Source organism: Cetorhinus maximus, chromosome 5 (genome assembly GCF_964194155.1).
Source record: "Cetorhinus maximus chromosome 5, sCetMax3.hap1.1, whole genome shotgun sequence".
NCBI classification, from domain to species: domain Eukaryota; kingdom Metazoa; phylum Chordata; class Chondrichthyes; order Lamniformes; family Cetorhinidae; genus Cetorhinus; species Cetorhinus maximus.
The window spans coordinates 3,101,280-3,120,295 of record NC_135883.1 but is presented as its reverse complement, the minus strand read 5'-3'; the positions used below and the strand labels follow the sequence as shown (position 1 = coordinate 3,120,295).

Here is a 19,016-nt window from a genome sequence, read left to right as displayed (position 1 = left end):
TAAAGCACAGTGGATATTTAAATCACTTCAGATCATGACAGTAGACTTCTGAAGCAGTGTCTTATTCAGTTTTGAATACTTAATACCACTTTATCCATGAAAAAGTACTCTAATGCTTGCATCTGAGCACATAAGAAATGCTGATCAATGTAATGGTCAACTTACCTTTGCAGGGCATTGCCCTATAAACAATCACTGAGGTAAAAACACATCTAACTTGCAACACAGCAACTAACTATTGAAACTGAAAGAGCAGTTTTTTTTTTTAGATTTCAAAGCTTGTCAATTAAAGAATTCCAGGAGCAGATAACTGATTTTTTTTGGTCCCCTATTTGGAATGAGGGTTTCTCCATTGTTCATGACTCTTCTGAGAGGTGTGAACCATGTATTCTTGTGGAAGGGCCCAACTTCTCAAAAATTGGAGGGAAATTTGAACTGCCCACACCCCCAATGGAGTAGGCAAGGTTGGGAGTGCTGGGTGCAGACTCACTACCCGCACCCTTAACCTGTGTCAGCGAAAATCGTTGGAACAAGAATGGGGACGGGAATCCCGGAATCAGGTCCCACTTGGTGTTTTTTAAAGGGTTTCTGAGTCAGTGAAAATCCAGGCCCTCGTGTCCAGAATCATTTGGTTGTTTGCCTCAATGACTGTGAGCAGAACTAAGCTCGCTACTCTGTACGTGTATGTCCAACAGGTTTAACAGAAACTCAGAAACTTATTAATGTTTTTAACTGCAATTTATACTAAAATGTATCAGTTTGTTAGCTTAGTTGACATGTTGGTTTGATAAGCAGTGAAGGCTTCCGTCACTATATTCATTATTGCTTTTCAAATTATAAAATCTTATGTTTTATATTTTAGAGTGCTGTTACATGTCTAATCTGGCCAGCAGATCAAGCAATTGTTTTTGGATTGGCTGAAGGAAAGGTATGTTCCACTGTACTGTTCCCCATCAAGAATAAAAATAAATAAATAAAAGAAGCAGATAGTATCATTACATTTAAGGCGAGAATTGATGCATGCATGAGAGAATAGAGGTATGTGTGTGTAGGATAGGAAAAGATAATTTGAATGGATGGAGGCTTTTGTGGTATGTTATCTCGAGGGAGGCCATTAAATTTTAAAGAAGAAATTCGAACACCCGGTTATTAACTGAAAGAATTTGGCCACAAGGCTTCACATTTTAAACAAAAACTGTTTTTGTACAAGAATTAGACAAAGCAAGAATTTAACACTACATTTCCTAAATACTTATTCTTTAAACCTGATTATCTCAATGGGTCACTCCCTGTTCTACTTTTATTTCCACCCAAGAGTTCCCCTATATGTTCAAGGATCTTGAGCGTTCCTTCACTTCTCCTGGAACTAAACCAAGGTGTGCTGCAGCTTTCAGGGATTCTCTTTGATTCTCCTCAATGTTCTGGCTGTTATCCAAGGTATAACATTTCCTGAAGTCCTCCTCCTGGCATTCAGCTAGGCGAACCTTCAACTCTTTTTTTTTTAAGCACCGCCCAATGGTGGACACCCCAGCCCAAGCACGGGCCTCACTGCTTTCTTGATCAGTGACTCCAACTCAGAATACCCCTGATTTCTAAAAGCCCTTTGCTTCAAGTCGGCAGTTCTTTTACAGCTTCTGGCAGATTCGCTCTCTCTCTCTCTCTCTCTGCCTGTTTCCAATCTTTCCCAGCTCCAGATGTAAACTACTGTTTCAAAGCTGCTCTGTGAGAAAACACACAGGTAAACCTAAAACAAAATGCATAACCTATTTCCTTACAATGTGGCATACCTGTGATGTCCCAGATAGAGAATTAAACCAATTACCTCCAACTTTAAGATAAAAACAAAATACTGCGGATGCTGGAAATCTAGAACAAAAACAAAAACACCTGGAAAAACTCAGCAGGTCTGACAGCACCTGCGGAGAGGGATACAGTTAACGTTTCAAGTCCGTATGACCCTTCATCAGAACGTCAACTGTATCCCTCTTCGCAGATGCTGTCAGACCTGCTGAGTACCTCCAACTTTAAACCTGTCCTTTGAGCTGAAAAGTGTATGGATACTTTCAGATCTTCCCTTGTTTACCCATTGCTTTCAAACCTTTCTATGATCTGGGACCCACATGAATAATTTAAACCTCTCATGAAGACAACTTTAGACATCTTGCCTCCGCCAAGAAACTCATAAAGGGGCCATCCATTGTTTAATGTTTTCCCCTTCCAGCTGAGTTTATTAAATAAACATAGGTCACCCTTTGAATGGTAATGACTCTAAGTATGTTTACCAGCCTTTCACCAGGAGCAGAATTTAGCCCTTGTCGGATGGGCTCGGCGGGGGCAGTCGGGAAGCTGACCACCGGCCGTGATCAGGGCCGGAAGGCGATTTCACGCTGGCGGGCCAATTAAGACCCGCCCAGCGTGAAACGCGAATGGCAGCACTCAGCGCTGCCTGTGTGGGCGGGGGGAGGAGGGTGAACTTCATGCATGCGTGCGAGTGCCACTCTTGAGAATCTCCCTGAGGCACAGAGTTGCCTCAGGAAGATGAAGAGTTTTCAAAAAAAAACAATGATATGAAAATTCCAGTAAGACATGTCCCCTCATGCGACTCTGTCACATGAGCAGGGACATGTTATTAAATAAATTTTTTATTTTTTATTTTATTTTTATTTGCTTTAGGACACCTCATCCTGCCTGTGGATGAGGTGTCCTTAAAAAGTGCAAGGTCGCTTGGCCTTTTTGCCTGCTAGCCAGCCGTAAAGTTGGACGGGCAGCAAAGAATGTCAGTCAATTGATACTGGAATGGCCTTAACAGGCCTTTTAATTGCTGCCGATTTCTGCGCGCACCGGCCGACCAAAATATCGCTCGACTGTGCGTTGACATCTGGACGCGCACCCGACGTCAACACAGGTCATTTTACACTCGAGTGGATTGGGCACATGCCCGCCCACCTACCGAGCTGAAAATTTTGCCTCGGGGTTTCCATTCATCTTACATTTAAAAACTTCCATCCCCTAACTAAAAGCCATACTCCTAAAATCTATGAATCCTGAAATTAGACATTTTCGCAACAGTTTCAACATTGTCATAGAGCTGTGGGTGAAATAAGCTCTTTCTGTGCTGTAGATTTCGATGTAGCCTGTAATTATATTAACACTATTACACTAAGGTTTGATTATACTGCCACCATTGTGTTGTGAATACAAAAGTGTTAGTATGACCTCCGACACTTCCTTTCCCTTCCATGACTTTTTTGTTTCTATTTCTGGTGATAGACTGTCTCCCAATATTCATTACAAGCCCATCGACTCCCACAGCTACCTTGACTACACTTCCTTGCACCTTGCTTCCTGTAAGGACTCCATCCCATTCTCCAAGTTCCTTCGCTTGCCTCACATCTGTTCCGAAGATGCTACCTTCTAAATTGGCGCTTCTGACATGTCTTCCTTTTTTTTGCGCTGAGGTTCCCCCCCACAGCCGTTGACAGGGCCCTCAACCGTGTCCGACCCATCTCCCGCACTTCTGCCCTCACCTCTTCCCCTCCCTCCCGGAACCATGATAGGGTCCCCCTTGTCCTCACTTTTCACCCCACCAGCCTCTGCATTCAAAAGATCATCCTCCGCCATTTACAGCAACTCCATCATGATGCCACAACCAAACACATCTTCCCTTCACCTCCCCTGTCAGCATTCCGTAGGGACCGTTCCCTCCGTGACACCCTGGTCCACTCCTCCATCACCCACAACACCTCACCCCCTTCCCATGGTACCTTCCCTTGCAATTTCAGAAAGTGTAACACCTGCCCCTTTATCTTCTCCCTCCTCACCGTCCAAGGCCCGAAACATTCCTTTCAGGTGAAGCACTGATTCAGTTGCGCCTCCGTCCATTTAGTCTACTGTATTCGATGCTTACAATGCGGTCTCCTCTACATTGGGAAGGCTAAACGCAGACTGGGTGACTGCTCTGCGGTACACCTGCACTCAGTCCGCAAACATGACCTCGACCTTCCTGTTGCTTGCCATTTCAATTCACCATCTTGTTCTCACGCCTACGTTTCCATCCTTGGCTGGCTACATTGTTCCAGTGCAGCCCAACACAAACTGGAGGAGCAGCACCTCATCTTCCGATTAGGCACTTTACAACCTTCTGGACTTAACATTGAGTTCAACAACTTCAGACCATGAACTCTCTCCTCCATTTTATCATTTTTTTCTACTTTTTTTCCCCAACCCCCTCCCCCACTGTATACTGCAAATGTGTAAATTTGGTGGATACTGTAGGAAAAAGATTGCAGTAGAAAGAAAAAAAGAAAGACTTGCATTTTTGCAGTGCTTTTCATGACCACTGGCCACCTTGAAACGCTTTACAGCCCATAAGTACTTTTTTGAAGTGTAATCACTGTTGGAGTGTAGGAAACGTGGCAGCAAAGTTGCATTCAGCCAACACTCTCGAACAGAAACATGACAATGACCAGATAATGTGTTATTTGTATGTTATTTGAGGGATAAATATTGGCCAGGACACCAGGATTAATGCTCCTACTGTTCTTCGCAATAATATCACGGGATCGTATACATCAACAGAAAATGGCAGATAGGGCCTTGGTTTAATGTTTCATCTGAAAGACTGCACCTGCAACAATGCAGTGTTCTCTTAGTACTGCACTGGAGTGTCAGCCTTGAATTTTGTGCTGCAGCCCTGCAGTACAACTTGAATCCAGACCTTGCAATTCAGAGGCAAGTGTGCTACCAACTGAGCCGTGCCTTGTACTGGACTATCTTACCCAGAGGTCATGAGTCAATTGGTTTGCTCATATTGCTCAGTGAAGGGAGCTTGCTCGTTTTACAAGGGCTGGCCGACCTAAGTGTAGTTCTGGCCCGAACTAAATTAGACAGATTCTTGATAGACAACAGAGTCAAGAGTTATGGAGGGTAGTCAGGAAAGTGGAGTTGAGGCCACAACCAGTTCATCCATGATCTTACTGAATGACAGAGCAGGCTCGAAGGGCTGAATGGCCTACTCCTGCTCCTAAGTCCTATGTCCCTAACTGATTGACTCTGAATACCCTTTGAAATAGCTTAGCAAGCTCCTTCGCTCCAGAAGTAATTGGTAGAAGGCATTCATCTAATTTTGGGATCCAGATGATGGTTGTAAGGTACTCAAGCTTAACTTTTATGATGATCACCTGATTGCCTGAAATTAGCTATTACAATGAATTACCTCCACGTATTTTTTGTTGTGTAAGAGACAATTTACAGCTCCTGCAGTGTGAATAGAATGCATGTTTGTAAGAGATATTCTGTGAGCTTTTCCAGACAGCTGCGCGTGGAACATTTAAATTAACTTTCATCTTAATTGTTACTAGCATAAAAAATATTTATACAAACCTGTGTAATTGGTCATTCTTAACACAAGCATAATTCTAAAATGAGAAAGCCTAAATTAATCAAGTTTTGCCTCAAAGTGGTGTTTTGAAAATAATCATTTTTGTAATCCTACTCCTGAGTAAATGAATAAGATCTTGTAAATATTCATGTGTTCTTAAAATCAATATTCTTAAATGTGTTTTTCGACCCTCAATTAATATTATTTTTGCTTAACATAGGTTCGTTTAGCTAACACAAAAACAAACAAGTCTTCAACTATTTATGGAACTGATTCTTATGTAGTTTCATTGACTTCAAAGTAAGTATTGTTTTCCATGTAACTGCCAGACATTCTATCATGGAGGAGTGCTTTCGCTTTGTCATGCATTGTAAACTTCTTTATAAATGGGAAGATGATTTTGTTACTGGTATTGCACTTCCCTACTGTGAGCCTTGCTTCAGGTTTAACATTTGACCTGTGATTTGTTAGCCTGTTTTACAAGCCACCTGGTTTACTTTTCCATTGACTTCAAGTGGAAAATAAACCAAAGTGCACAATGGGCTGCTGATAGGCCAGATCACAAAATGAGCAATAGCCAAAAATGAATTTATGCCTCTTGATTCCCGTACAATTAGCATACATTCTTGAACAGGTAAAAGTATGAATTATTTATAACTTTCATATGTTCTTTTCTCAGTTTATCAGGTAAAGGGATTCTGTCAGGTCATGCAGATGGCACTATTGTACGCTACTATTTTGATGATGAAGGGGCGGGTGACTCACAGGTATTGTATTAATTCAAATGGCATGAATAGTCATAAGATAGTATGTTCAACTTCCAGTGGGCTTTACTGTTTTTGTCAATGGTGACAGCCCAGTTACTTATAAACCTGTCAGGGACAGGTTCATAAAATGATCTGAATGAATCTACATTTAGTAGATTTCAGTAAAAGATTTTAGGCAGAATATTAGCTGCAGAACATCTCCATCACACACCACCACTCTCCTCCGTCTGGCTGAACTTGTTCTCTCACTGAACTCCTTAAACTTGCCTCACTTCCTCCAAATAAAAGGTGTGGCTATGGGTACCCGCATGGGCCCCAGTTATGCCTGTCTCTTTATGGGGTATGTGGAACATTCCTTGTTCCAGTCCTACTCCGGCCCCCTCCCACAACTCTTTCTCCGGTACATTAATGACTGCTTCGGTGCCGCTTCATGCTCTCGTCAGGACCTGGAAAAATTTATTAATTTTGCTTCCAATTTCCACTCCTCCATCATTTTCACAAGGTCCATCACTGACATTTTCGTTCCTTGACCTCTCTGTCTCAATTTCTGGTGATAGACTATCCACCAATATTCACTACAAGCCCACCGACTCCCACAGCTACCTCGACTACAGCTCCTCACACCCTGCTTCCTGTAAGGAGTCCATCCCATTCTCTCAATTCCTTCGCCTCTGTCGCATCTGTTCCGATGATGCCACCTTCCAAAACAGTTCTTCTGACATGTCTTCCTTCCTTCCTTAACCGAGGTTTTCCACACACGGTGGTTGATAGGGCCCTCAACCGTGTCAGGCCCATCTCCCATGCATCTGCCCTCATACCTTCCTCTCCCTCCCAGAACCATGACAGGGTACCCCTTGTCCTCACTTATCACCCCACCAGCCTCCGCATTCAAAGGATCATCCTCCGCCATTTCCGCAAACTCCAGCATGATGCCACCACCAAACACATCTTCCCTTCACCCCCCTGTCGGCATTCCGTAGGGACCGTTCCCTCCGGGAAACCCTGGTCCATTCTCCATCACCCCCTACACCTCAACCTCCTCCCACGGCACCTTCCCATGCAATCGCAGGAGGTGCAACACCTGCCCCTTTTGTTCCCCCCATCCTCACCGTCCAAGGGCCCAAACACTCCTTTCAAGTGAAGCAGCGTTTCACTTGCACTTCCCTCAATTTAGTCTGCTGCGTTCACTGCTCCCAATGCGGTCTCCTCTACATTGGAGAGATTGAACGCAGACTGGGTAACCGCTTTGCGGAACACCTTCGGTCTGTCCACAAGCATGACCCAGACCTTCCTGTCGCTTGCCATTTCAACACTCCACCCTGCTCTCATGCCCACATGTCCGTCCTTGGCCTGCTACAATGTTCCAGTGAAGCTCAACGCAAACTGGAGGAACAGCACCTCATCTTCCGATTAGGCACTTTGCAGCCTTCCGGACTTAACATTGAGTTCAACAACTTCAGACCATGAACTCTCTCCTCCATCCTCACCCCTTTTTGATCCCCTTTTTCTAATAATTATATATATTTTTCTTATTTTTATGTTTTTTTTATTATATTAAATATATTTTTCTTTTCCCACCAATTTATTATTATTTTTAAAACTTATTTCCATTCATTGTTTTATATCAACCTTTTTAGCCTCTTTCGATCCCCTCCCCCCATCCCACCCCCACTTAGGGCCATCTGTCACTTGCTCATCCTGCTTTCCACCCTTAATATCACTGGCCCTCTATCCAACTCCACCTGTCCCATCCCCCTTAAACAGCTTATATTTCACCATATTTCTATTTCTCTTTAGTTCTGATGAAGAGTCGTACGGAATCGAAACGTTAACTCTGTCTTTCTCTCCACAGATACTGTCAGACCTGCTGAGTTTTTCTAGCTATTTTTGTTTTTATTCCATCACACACACTGCTCAACCAGTTCCTATGTAGATCACTACCACACTGAACTTATCTCATGGCCTTATTCCAAACTGGTTGAGGGGTTTATTAAGTAGAATGATACTACATATGAGTATTCAGTCCATTGTACCCGTGCTGGCACTTTTGAAAGAGCTATCTAATTATTCCTGACGTATCCCCATCACCCTGCTAACTCCACACCTTCAGTTATTTATCCAGTTCTCTTTTGAATGTTACTCTTGAATCTATTTTCACCATCCTTTCAGACAGCACATTCCAAATCATAACAACTCTGCTTAAAAAGGAATTCATCTCTGGTTTGTTTGCCAGTTACCTTAAATCTATGTCCTCTGGTTTCTGATCCCTATGCCACTGGAAAAAAATTTCTCCTTATTTTTTCCAGTAAAATCCTTCATGATTTTGAGCACTCTTAATCTTCTCTTTTGCACAGGAAGTTTAAGAGGATAATACTAATTTCTCTAGTCTTTGTACATTACTGAAGTCCCACATCTTGGTGCCATTATAGTGAATCTCCTCTGCACCCTCTCTAAGGCCTTGGCATTCTTTCTAATTTATGGTTTCCAGTTCTGGAAACTATATTCCAGCAGGGACCTAACCAGAGATGTATTGAGATAACCTCTGAAAATGCTGACAGGCCTCTGGGAAAATTGCCCCAGAGGCAGGGCCACTGACCCAACACATATTTCTCTTAAATTCTTCTAAACACCACTGAGTATAGGCCCAATCTACTCAACCTTTCCTCATAAACAACCTGTTAATCCCAGTAAGCAACCTAGTGAACCTTCTCTGAACTGCCTCAATGCAAGTATATCCCTCCTCAAATAAAGAGGCCAAAACTGTCGGCAGTACTGTAGGTGTAGTCTCGCCAAACCTTGTAAGTTGTAGCAAGATTTCCCTACTTTTTTTACTCCATTCCCCCTTGCTAGTTTTTTGTGATTCATGTAAAAAGTCATCCAGATTCCTCTGTACCAGAATTTTCTGTTGTCTTTATCCTTTTAACTATTCTGGTTTTTTTTATGCTTCCTACCAAAGTGGACAACCTTACATTTTCCCACATTATACTCCTTCTACCAAACTCCTATAAAGCCATGTTGACTCTGATTGTACTATGATTTTTTTTAAAGTGACTTGCTGCTACTGCGTTATTAATAGGTTCTGGCATTTTCCCAATGACAGATGTTAGGCTAACTGGCCTATAGCTTCCTGCTTTCTGTCTGCCTCCTTTTTTGAATGAGATGGGGGCGGGGGGTTACATTTGTGGTTTTCTAATCGGCTGGGATCTTTCCAGAATCTAGGGAATTTTGCAAGATTACAACCAATGTATTCACTAACTTTGTAATAATTTGGCATCTATTGGGTAAAGTAGTACCCTAATAAAATTATGAAATGCAACTTTTTTTCAGGGAAAACTAGCTACACACTGTTGTCCACCTTATGCCTTAGCTTGGGCTGTAAATAGCATTGTGGCCGCTGGATGTGATAAGAAAATCATTGCCTATGGAAAGGAGGGCCATGTTATCCAACAGTTTGATTATGGCCGAGATTCCACGGAAAAGGAGTTCACTGTAGCTGCCACCAGCCCGAGTGGTCAGTCTGTAGTCATTGGCAGCTATGACAGGTAAAATGATAATGAAAGTAAATATATTGATGAGATGTTTTGGCATTTGTTCTGCAAGATTGTGTCAATAAAATATTTAAGTAAAAATCCTGACTCTGGAAGTTATATAAAATCTACCAACCATTTCTTCCCCATGTTGAATTGGTGAAAATGCTGAGCTCGGGATGGGGGAGGTGAGAATGCTAAACTATTGTGCTTCCCAATTAAAATTGCCCAAGTTCCTATCCACATAGATGAATGAATATAGGCAGGTTAGTGAAATTATGACTGTGATATGTTACTCCATTCGAGTTTAACTTCCTTTCTCACATTTTTTCTTCAACTTTTCCTTTTCTGAAAGCAATGACTCTGGTTCCTGGCCCATTGGACATTCTTTGTATGTGAACGTAGACAGTGGGATTTAAATGAGGGGGAAGCATCACAGCCATGTTTGCTTTTTTTTGAAATCCATGCATGTGCTTTTTCAGTCAGTTGTGCTGAATAATGATCAGAAACACAGCTGACACTTTTTCCTAGCATGGTTGCTTACCCTGTTCATTCAGGTCAGATACTCTGTAAAAGGGGTGCACCATTTCCATCTTGCACCTCCAGCAACTTGCAGTGAAATATACTATCAATATTAAATGGACAAGGACACGTCTAACCAACAACGGGTGCCATTTGTCCTGTCACACAAAATTTGACCAATATGTTTGAATTGAGCTAAGTTTATAATGTTGTACAATTGTCTTTTATTCAAGTCCATTTTCCACTTCATAACATTCATAGGAATCATTAGAGAATACCAGGAATTCCTAACTCTTGTGTTCAGTGATTTAGCAATAACAAATATAGTAGCAAAAAACCCACTTTTTTTTTTCTGCCATATCTTTCAACTAAAAAGGTGTTTTAAATATAGGAACTTAGGAGCAGGATTAGTCCATTCAGCCCTTTCAGCCTGCTCCACCATGCAATAAAAATAATTTCCAATAGCAGAATTTTAATGAGTTTAGAAAACATTCTTTGTTTTGGCGATGATTCATAATGCTGCACGCGCATTTTTTCTGAGTCAAGTACAGCTGTACAATTGTAATATTACATCATCTTGTATGCACGCATGACCCAGTTCTCATAGGTATGATATCAAATGCTGCAAGACTTTATGTACAATGTGATAGTGTGGCATTCTGTATTCTCTTTATATGGTAACAATTAGTTTGAAAGGGACAGCATGATGGATAACTGACATTGGTTAAAAAAAGCACAAAAAATGAACTTTAAACAATAGTGTGTTCAAGGCAGACATAGATCCATTTATTTTCTCTGGCTGATCCATTTATTTTCTCTGGATAACACTTATGATTTAGATTACAAACCATCACTGAACACAGAGTTAGGAATTCCTGGTATTCTCTAATGATTGCTATGAATGTTAGATCACATCACTTCAGAAAATGAATCATGCCAGGCACATCAAACACTGTTGACTTTAGGATAGAATGTTTGGCAGACTATACTACATTTTGGCATTTTTCTCATTGTGGTTTTGCATTTACTTGTTACGGCAAAATTCCATTCAGTAGAGACAATTACACACCGGATTTGTTCAATTTTATTGTGAAAATGGTTTTTTTTAGTTAGGAAAAAACTTGCTATAACTTTTGGACATTGTGAGGTATTAATTTATTTCTAGTCAGTGGCCTAAATTGGGAGCTTTTTTGCAGGCTCAGAGTACTAAATTGGAGTCCTCGTAGAAATGCGTGGGATGAGTCTAGACCAAAGGAGATTCCAAATCTTTACACTATTACTGCCTTAGCTTGGAAAAAGGATGGTTCCAGACTATGTGCGGTTAGTATTCAAAAATAAATCTACTACATTATGAGCTTTTAAAATACAACTTTAAGTAAATCCATCTTTATATGTGAAACTTAAATGCAATGACTAAATGATTAGTTTAAGACAAATGCTTAACTTCCTACTATAAGATATATTTATGATGGGACATATTTTTGGGTTTTAGCAGTAAAAAAAACCATGTATTTCCCATTTTATACTTGTTAGCTGTTTTGTTAAAACTACAGAAGAGAAAACATTATATGCCCTATGTGTTTAATTTTTCAGGGCACTCTTTGCGGAGGTGTGGAACAATTTGATTGCTGTCTGCGTAGATCTATTTACAAGAACAAGTTTGAAATGACGTATGTTGGCCTCAGTCAGGTAGGTAGCAAAAATTGACTTCCCTTTTACTATTGGTGTAGTACAAGAGGTGAGTGTTGGAATTTGTATTTATGAGTGAATAGTAAAAATAATTGTACATTACTAATAATTTTAACACAAAGTTATAACAATATGTAATCAGCCAAGCCCTCTTCCTCTCATATTGTCTTTCGAAAAGATTATTTTTGAAATATTTTGTTTTTCATATAGGTTTTGGTTATACCCAGCCTCATAGCACTGTTTCAATGACTTGAGCACAAAAATCTAGGCTGACATTCTAGTGCAGTATTGATGGAGTGCTGTACTGTGGGAGATGCCATCTTACAGATGAGTCATTAAAGCAAGGCCCTGTCTGCCCTCTGAGGTGGAAGCAGAAGTTCCAGTAGCACTATTTTGAAGAAGAGCAGAGGAGCTAGCCCCACATTTCTGACCAACATTTATACCTTAACCAACATCACAAAAAGAGATTAACTAGTCAATATCAGTGTTGTTTGTGAGAGCTTAATGTGTGTAAATTGCTGCATTTGTTTTTCCTTCCTTTCTTTCGTTGAAACATTCGAATTAGGAGCAGGAATAGATCATTTGGCCCCTCGAACCTGCTATACCATTTGGTAAGATCATGGCTGATCTGACTGTGGCCTCGACTCTACATACCTGTCTACCCCTATATTCTTGACTCCCTTGTCAATCAAGAACCTATCTAAAATAAAAGCAAAATACTGCGGGTTCTGGAGATCTGAAATAAAAACAAAGTGCTGGAGAAACTCAGCAGGTCTGGCAGTATCTGTGGAGAGGGAGAAACAGAGTTAATGTTTTGAGTCCAAAGAGTCCGAAGAGTCATATTGGACTCAAAACGTTAACTCTGTCTCTTTCTCTCCATGGATGCTGTCAGACCTGCTTAGTTTTTACAGCACTTTCTGTTTTTATTGAAGAACCTATCTAACTCGACCATAAAAATATTCAATGACCCTGCCTTCACTGCTCCCTGGGGAAGAGAATTCCACAGATTAATGACCCCCTCTGAGAGAGAATTTCTCCTTGTCTCTATCTTAAATAGGAAACTGCTAATTTTTAAACTGTATCCCCTAGTCCTTGTCTTTCGCATAAGGGGAAACATCCTCTCAACATCCACTCTGTCAAGTCCCCTCAGGATCTTGTCTGTTTCAATAAAATCACCTCTCATTCTTCTGAACTTCGATGGACACAGGCCCAACCTGTCCAGCCTTTCCTCATAAGATAACCCCCTCATCCCAGGAATCAGTCATGTGAGCCTTCTCTGAACTGCTTCTAATGCATTTATATCCTTTCTTAAGTAAGGAGACCAAAACTCTACACAATACTCCAGATGTGGTCTCACCAACGTCATGTATAGCTGTAGCAAAACTTCGCTACTTTTTATATTCCGTTCCCTTTGTAATAAACAACTTCCTTTTGCTTTCCTATTCACTTGCTGTACCTACGTACTAACTTTTCATGATTCATGTACCAGGACACCAAGATCCCTCTGTACCATCAAGTTCTGCAAAATCTTTCCATTTAAATATATATTGCTTTTCTGTTCTTCCTGCCGAAGTGGTCAAGTTCACATTTTTCCACATTATACTCCATCTGCCCACTCACTTAACCTATCTATAATCCCTTTGCAGACTCCTTATGTCCTCTTCACAACTTAATCTCCTACTTACATTTGTGTCATCAGCAAATTTAGCAACCATATATTTGCTCCTTTCATCCAAAGCCATTCATATAAATTGTATATAGTTGAGGCCCCAGCACTGATCCATTTAGCACTCTACTGGTTAGAGTTTGTCAATCCGAAAATGAACAGTTTATCCCTACTTTCTGCTTCCTGTTAGCTAACCGATCCTCTTTCCATGCTAATATGTCCCCCCTGTCACCGCCCCCCCCCCCCCACCTTCTGCTACACACATACACACGCACACACATATGCGGCAGCATTTTCCTGTTGGCGAGCAGGGGCGCGAGGCCCGCTCGCCGATGCGTAAAATGATGCACGGTGAGATCGGACGGGTGTCTCGACATCACTGTACATCATTTAGATTTTCAGTTTGGTGGGCGCATAGCCAACTCGGCTGCACGCCCGCCGAACTGTCAAAGGCCTATTAAGGCCATTTAAAACCTAAGTAACTCAATTTAATGAGCTGCCCATCCAACCTTAAGGTCGGCAGGCAGGAGAAGAGCCCAGGCGGCCTTCGCATTTTTCATAAAACCTCACGGGTGGGATGAGGTTTCATGAACTGTTTTGAAATCTAATAAAAATTTATTCTTTGACATGTCCCAGCTCATGTGATAGTGTCACATGAGGGGACATGTTTTAAAAGTTTATAAGTCCTATATTTAAAAGTTTAACACTGAAATAAATCTCCCTGAGGCACATCTGTGCCTCAGGGAGATCTCTGCACATGCGTGCGAAAGAGCACAGGGAACCACTCAGGGAATCCTCCCCACCCGCACAGGGAGCGCTCAGCGCTTCTGGGCGCATGTCACGATGGGTGGGCCTTAATTGGCCCGCCCATGTAAAATGGCGGTGCGGACCCGATCGGGTTTGCGCCTGCCCCTGCACAACCCCCCTGACTGGGGGGGGTGGGGGAGGAGCATTTCTGGCCATGGAACTCTTATTTTGTGTAGTGACCTTTGATGTGACACCTTATCAAATGCCTTTTGGAAATTCAAGTACACCACATTGACATGATTCCCTTCATCCATGTTGCTTGTTACTTCCTCAAAGAACTCTAATAAATTAGTCAAACGTGATTTCCCTTGCACAAAACCATGTTAATTCTGCTTGATTGCATTGAGATTTTCTAAGTGCCCTGCTAAATCGCCTTAATAACAGACTCCAGCATTTTCCCTATGACAGATGTTAGGCTAACTGGCCTGTGGTTTCCTGCTTTTTGTCTCCCTCCATTCTTGAACAGAGGAGTACATTCACAATTTTCCAATCTGATGGGACCTTTCCAGAATCTAAGGAATTTTGGAAAATTACAACCAATGCATCTACTATCTCAGCAGCCACCTCTTTTAAGATCTTAGGATAGAATCCATCAGGTCCAGGAAACTTGCCAGCTTTTAGTTCTAATAATTTTCTCAGTACCCTTTCCCTGGTGATTCCAATTGTTTCTCTTGATGGGATGTTATTTGAATTCGATGGTGAAGACAGACGCATTTTCGTGCGCATGCGCGAAAGAGCGCACTGTCGATTTTAGGCACTCCCACCCGCCCGCACAGGGAGCGCATAGCGCTTCCCTGCAGACGTCACGCTGGGTGAGCCTTAATTGGCCCGCCCACGTAAAATGGCGCCATGCCTCCAATTGGGGGCGCCGATTGGAAGCGCGCCCGCATGCACCCGCCCATCAACTTCTCCCCCCAATGGGGGGAAAATTCAGCCTTTATCTGTTTTTACATTTCCATCTAGCTTTCTCTCATACACTAATTTCTCCTTCCTCTTTTTTAGTCATTCTTTGCCGGTTTTTAAATTCTGTCCAATTTTCTGACCTACCGTTAATCTTTGCAGAATTCTACACTTCTTCTTTCAATTTGACGCTATCTTTAAGTTCCTTTGCTAACCATGGATGATGCATCCTTCTCCTAGAGTTTTTCTTTCTCATTGGAATATATCTTTGCTGAGTGTTATGAAATATCCCCTTAAATTTATGTCATTGCATCTCTACTGACCTACCCTTTAACCTCATTTCCCAGTTCACTTTAGCCAGCTCTGTCTACATGTTATGATCACTGCTACCGAGAGGTTCCTTTACTGTGAGGTCATTAATTAATCCTGTCCATTGCACGTTATCAGGTCTAGATGTAAAACATGCTGCTCTAAGAAATTGTCTCAAAATACTCTGTGAAACTCTTTTTCCAGGCTACCTTTGCCAATCTGATTTGTCCAACCTTTATGTAGATTAAAATCACCCATGATTATTGCTGTATTTCCTGCCTCCCTGCCATGATTCTTGGGACCTAATGCTTGTACTGTGCCTTTGTGATTGTAATTAATTCCAGTGTTGCATCTTAAAGTATTGTCTTACATAGTACAAACATCAGGTCCTATGAATCGTACCTTTGAAGTTATTGAATGTCCCAATGAATTGTGTAAAGTGGAAGATATTTTGCATTACTTTGACCTGTAAAGATACCTGCGTATTTCAAATACTTCATAAATTAAGCAAATAAAAGAAACTAGAAACATATTATTGTCTTTTTATCCCAATCAGGTTATAGTAAGGAACCTTTCAACTGGTACCAGAGTAGTGCTGAAATCTCACTATGGGTATGAAATCGATGAAGTGAAGATCATGGGTAAAGATCGATACCTGGTGGCTCATAGCACTGACACGTTACTTCTAGGAGATCTGGCAACCAACAAACTTAGTGAGGTATCATGCAAGTTCAAACATGGGTTTTGTCATATTTGCCAATTTTTAAAAACTTGTCGGGGTATATTGCATTTCTTTCAATCTGCATTACTTGTCATTTGTCTTGTTGTATTGCACACCAAGAATCAGTTAGCACTGAAGTTAGGTTCTTTTCTTCTCTTCAGAATCATTGGGACTGAGACTAAGAGTTGTGCCACATGCTTATTTCTGCCCCGGTACCCAGCATGGACTTGCACAGAGGATGTGCCTGATCATGTCAATGACCGTGGACCTGTGGCTGATTCTCAGACTTATTAACTGAAGCACATTTCTGTGACTGTGTGGCTCATTAGAGAAAGCCTTGATTGTCTGTTAATTTTTTAAATTTGATATTCCAAATTTTCAGCTCTCTCCTGAAGATTCTCATTGCTGGGTGGCAGTTCCATGGGAACCAGCAGCTCTTTGTTACCATGTCTATGTAAGGCAAGACGGTGTTAGCAGAATATTTAACTATAAGGGACATTACAACATCAGCCTGATTCTCTTCTCAGTCTGTTTCCGCAGAAGAATGATTTTCTACATTGGATAGAAATAGAATGGAGACTGTAACTGAATTAAACAGGCTCATTTACAACAGCATTACAAGAGGGCTGTTAAGTTCTGGTTTCAGTATTTGAAGAAGGAATACATTTATTTCCATAACAGAAATTGAAACAGGCGGCTCACCACCACCTTTCTCAAATGCAATTAGGGTTGGGGCAATAAAAATGCTGGCCTAGCCAGTCATGCCAACATCCTATGAATGAATATGAAAAAAGAAAAAAATTAATACAAAGCCATTAAGTGTTTGCACCAAAGGGCTGAATTTAGTCAGGCTGGCTGAGGTCCCAATGACAGGTTCGAAAGCTGGGAGCAAGCCCACCTTGGCCATTTAGGAGATCCTCAGCTGTATTTTAGACCCACCCGGCAACTAATTAGTTGCTGGTAAGACTTAAGTTCCTTTCGGGGACGAGAGCCTCCAAGAGTTGTCAACCTAAGGGAGGGACTGCTCCCAGCTGAAAGGACATAGCTGTTGGTGAATTGGTGAACGGGGCCTGGGCCAGACAGGCAGCCCCTGGCCTGGGAGGGTTGGAGGGGCTCGTTGATGAAGTGTGAGGATAACCACGGTGAGGGCAGGAAGAGATGTTGCCATGAGGAGGCCGTTGCTGCTAGGGGCATGTCCAGTGGCCGCATGGTGCTCGATTAGGAGGGCCTGCACCAAGCCCATAGGGAGGCTGCAAAGGTTCAGCGGGCAGTCTCCTGACGCGGTGGAGGGCCCAGTGTAGCTCGTGCTGCTGGCAATGGGGAGAGGCCTTTAATTCGCCACTTAAGTGATTCAATTGGCCTCTGGGTGGGAGGGCAGCCCTTCACCTTATCCATCGCTGCCATGGCAGAAAGAAGATGACGGTACTCCACACCCCTAACCCCTCCTTCCATCACCGATTATGGGGGGGGCCCCCCTCTGCTGCCTCCCAGCCTGTCTCTAAAGGGCTGGTAAAATCCAGCTCTAATATTGCAAGTGGTGCTTCCAAGGCGATATCTTGTTCACCTTTCTATGAAATATCATATCTGCAAAATCCCCTATGGGGTTAAAAGTTTGGTGATCATCTAATTTGAAGAGAAAATGTTTATGACTTCTGATTTGTTTTAGGTTGCTTGGCAAGGATCTGGTGGAAATGAAAAGCTTTACTTTGATAATGAAAATGTAAGTTTTGCTTCCTTTTGAAATTGTGTTAAATGCGTATTTGGTAACAAAAATATAGGGCTGAATTTTACGTTCCGCAGGCGGGTGTACGCCAGACCCAATTGGGCGTAAAATCGCACGAGAAGATGTCGGGCGAGCGTCCCAACGTCATCGCGCACTTGCACGATATTTCTCTCGGCGGGTGTGCACAAAAGTCAGAAGCGTGCCCGCTGACAATTAAGAGGGCAATTAATGGCGCAATTGTCTCCGATTTTTCATGGCCTGTCCAACCTCACGGTTGGTGGACGGGCGAATCGGCCAGGCAGACTTTGTATTTTCCATCAAACCTCATCCAAGGGCAGGATGAGGTTTCTATTATTAAGTAAAATAAAAATCTATGGACAGCATTTTTAACATCTGTATGTTCAGGTGCCTGATTGTGATGCTTTGACATTTTTTTTCTGATTTTCAAAACTTTATTTCATGGTTTTCGGGTCTGCAGCTCCCTGAGGCAGCTCTCTGCCTTCAGGGAGCTTTCTCTCAGCGCTCACCCGTGCCTGTGGAAACGTCATCGCCCGCCCTCCTCCCACCCCCACCCCGGTAGCGCTGAGCTTTTCAGCGCTGCTTCATGGCTGGCTGTCCGTTAATTGGCCAGCCAGCGTGAAATTGCGATCGGGGGCTGATTGCGGTCAGCGGTCTGTTTCCCAAGCGCCCCCTGGGCCCGCCGATCGCGCCTGCCCGCCCAGCTGAAAATTCAGGCCATAATCTTTTTCCTTACACGAATGAAACATGTTATTCTTGTTAAGCTTGTAATGAGAAGATGCTCCTCGAAGTTGAATTGATATGCTCGTTTTCCACTTCAAAATATTTGGTAATCATGTGCCTTAAAATGGAGGGAAAATTGTAATCTCAGGAAAAATTTGCTACTTACTCCATTTGGTGGCATTAAGTTTTGGAATCAGAAAAAGGCCATTCTACTGGTATATGAAAATGTAACCAGAATGGATACTTAAATTTGACTCAAAGCTG

General features: G+C 42.2%; 1 protein-coding gene across 2 annotated transcripts in view; it reads left to right on the top strand.

Annotated features, from left to right (window-relative positions):
• The window catches only part of ift172 (intraflagellar transport 172), a 158,196-nt gene that overhangs the window by 13,029 nt on the left and 126,151 nt on the right, over window positions 1-19,016 (top strand). For both annotated transcript variants that reach the window (XM_078541428.1, XM_078541427.1), the window contains exons 5-12: window positions 863-928; window positions 5,601-5,680; window positions 6,060-6,147; window positions 9,475-9,689; window positions 11,393-11,516; window positions 11,790-11,885; window positions 16,124-16,285; window positions 17,955-18,008. In XM_078541428.1, coding sequence (XP_078397554.1) covers window positions 863-928; window positions 5,601-5,680; window positions 6,060-6,147; window positions 9,475-9,689; window positions 11,393-11,516; window positions 11,790-11,885; window positions 16,124-16,285; window positions 17,955-18,008 — 885 coding nt within the window. The remainder of the gene's footprint in view (window positions 1-862; window positions 929-5,600; window positions 5,681-6,059; window positions 6,148-9,474; window positions 9,690-11,392; window positions 11,517-11,789; window positions 11,886-16,123; window positions 16,286-17,954; window positions 18,009-19,016) is intronic.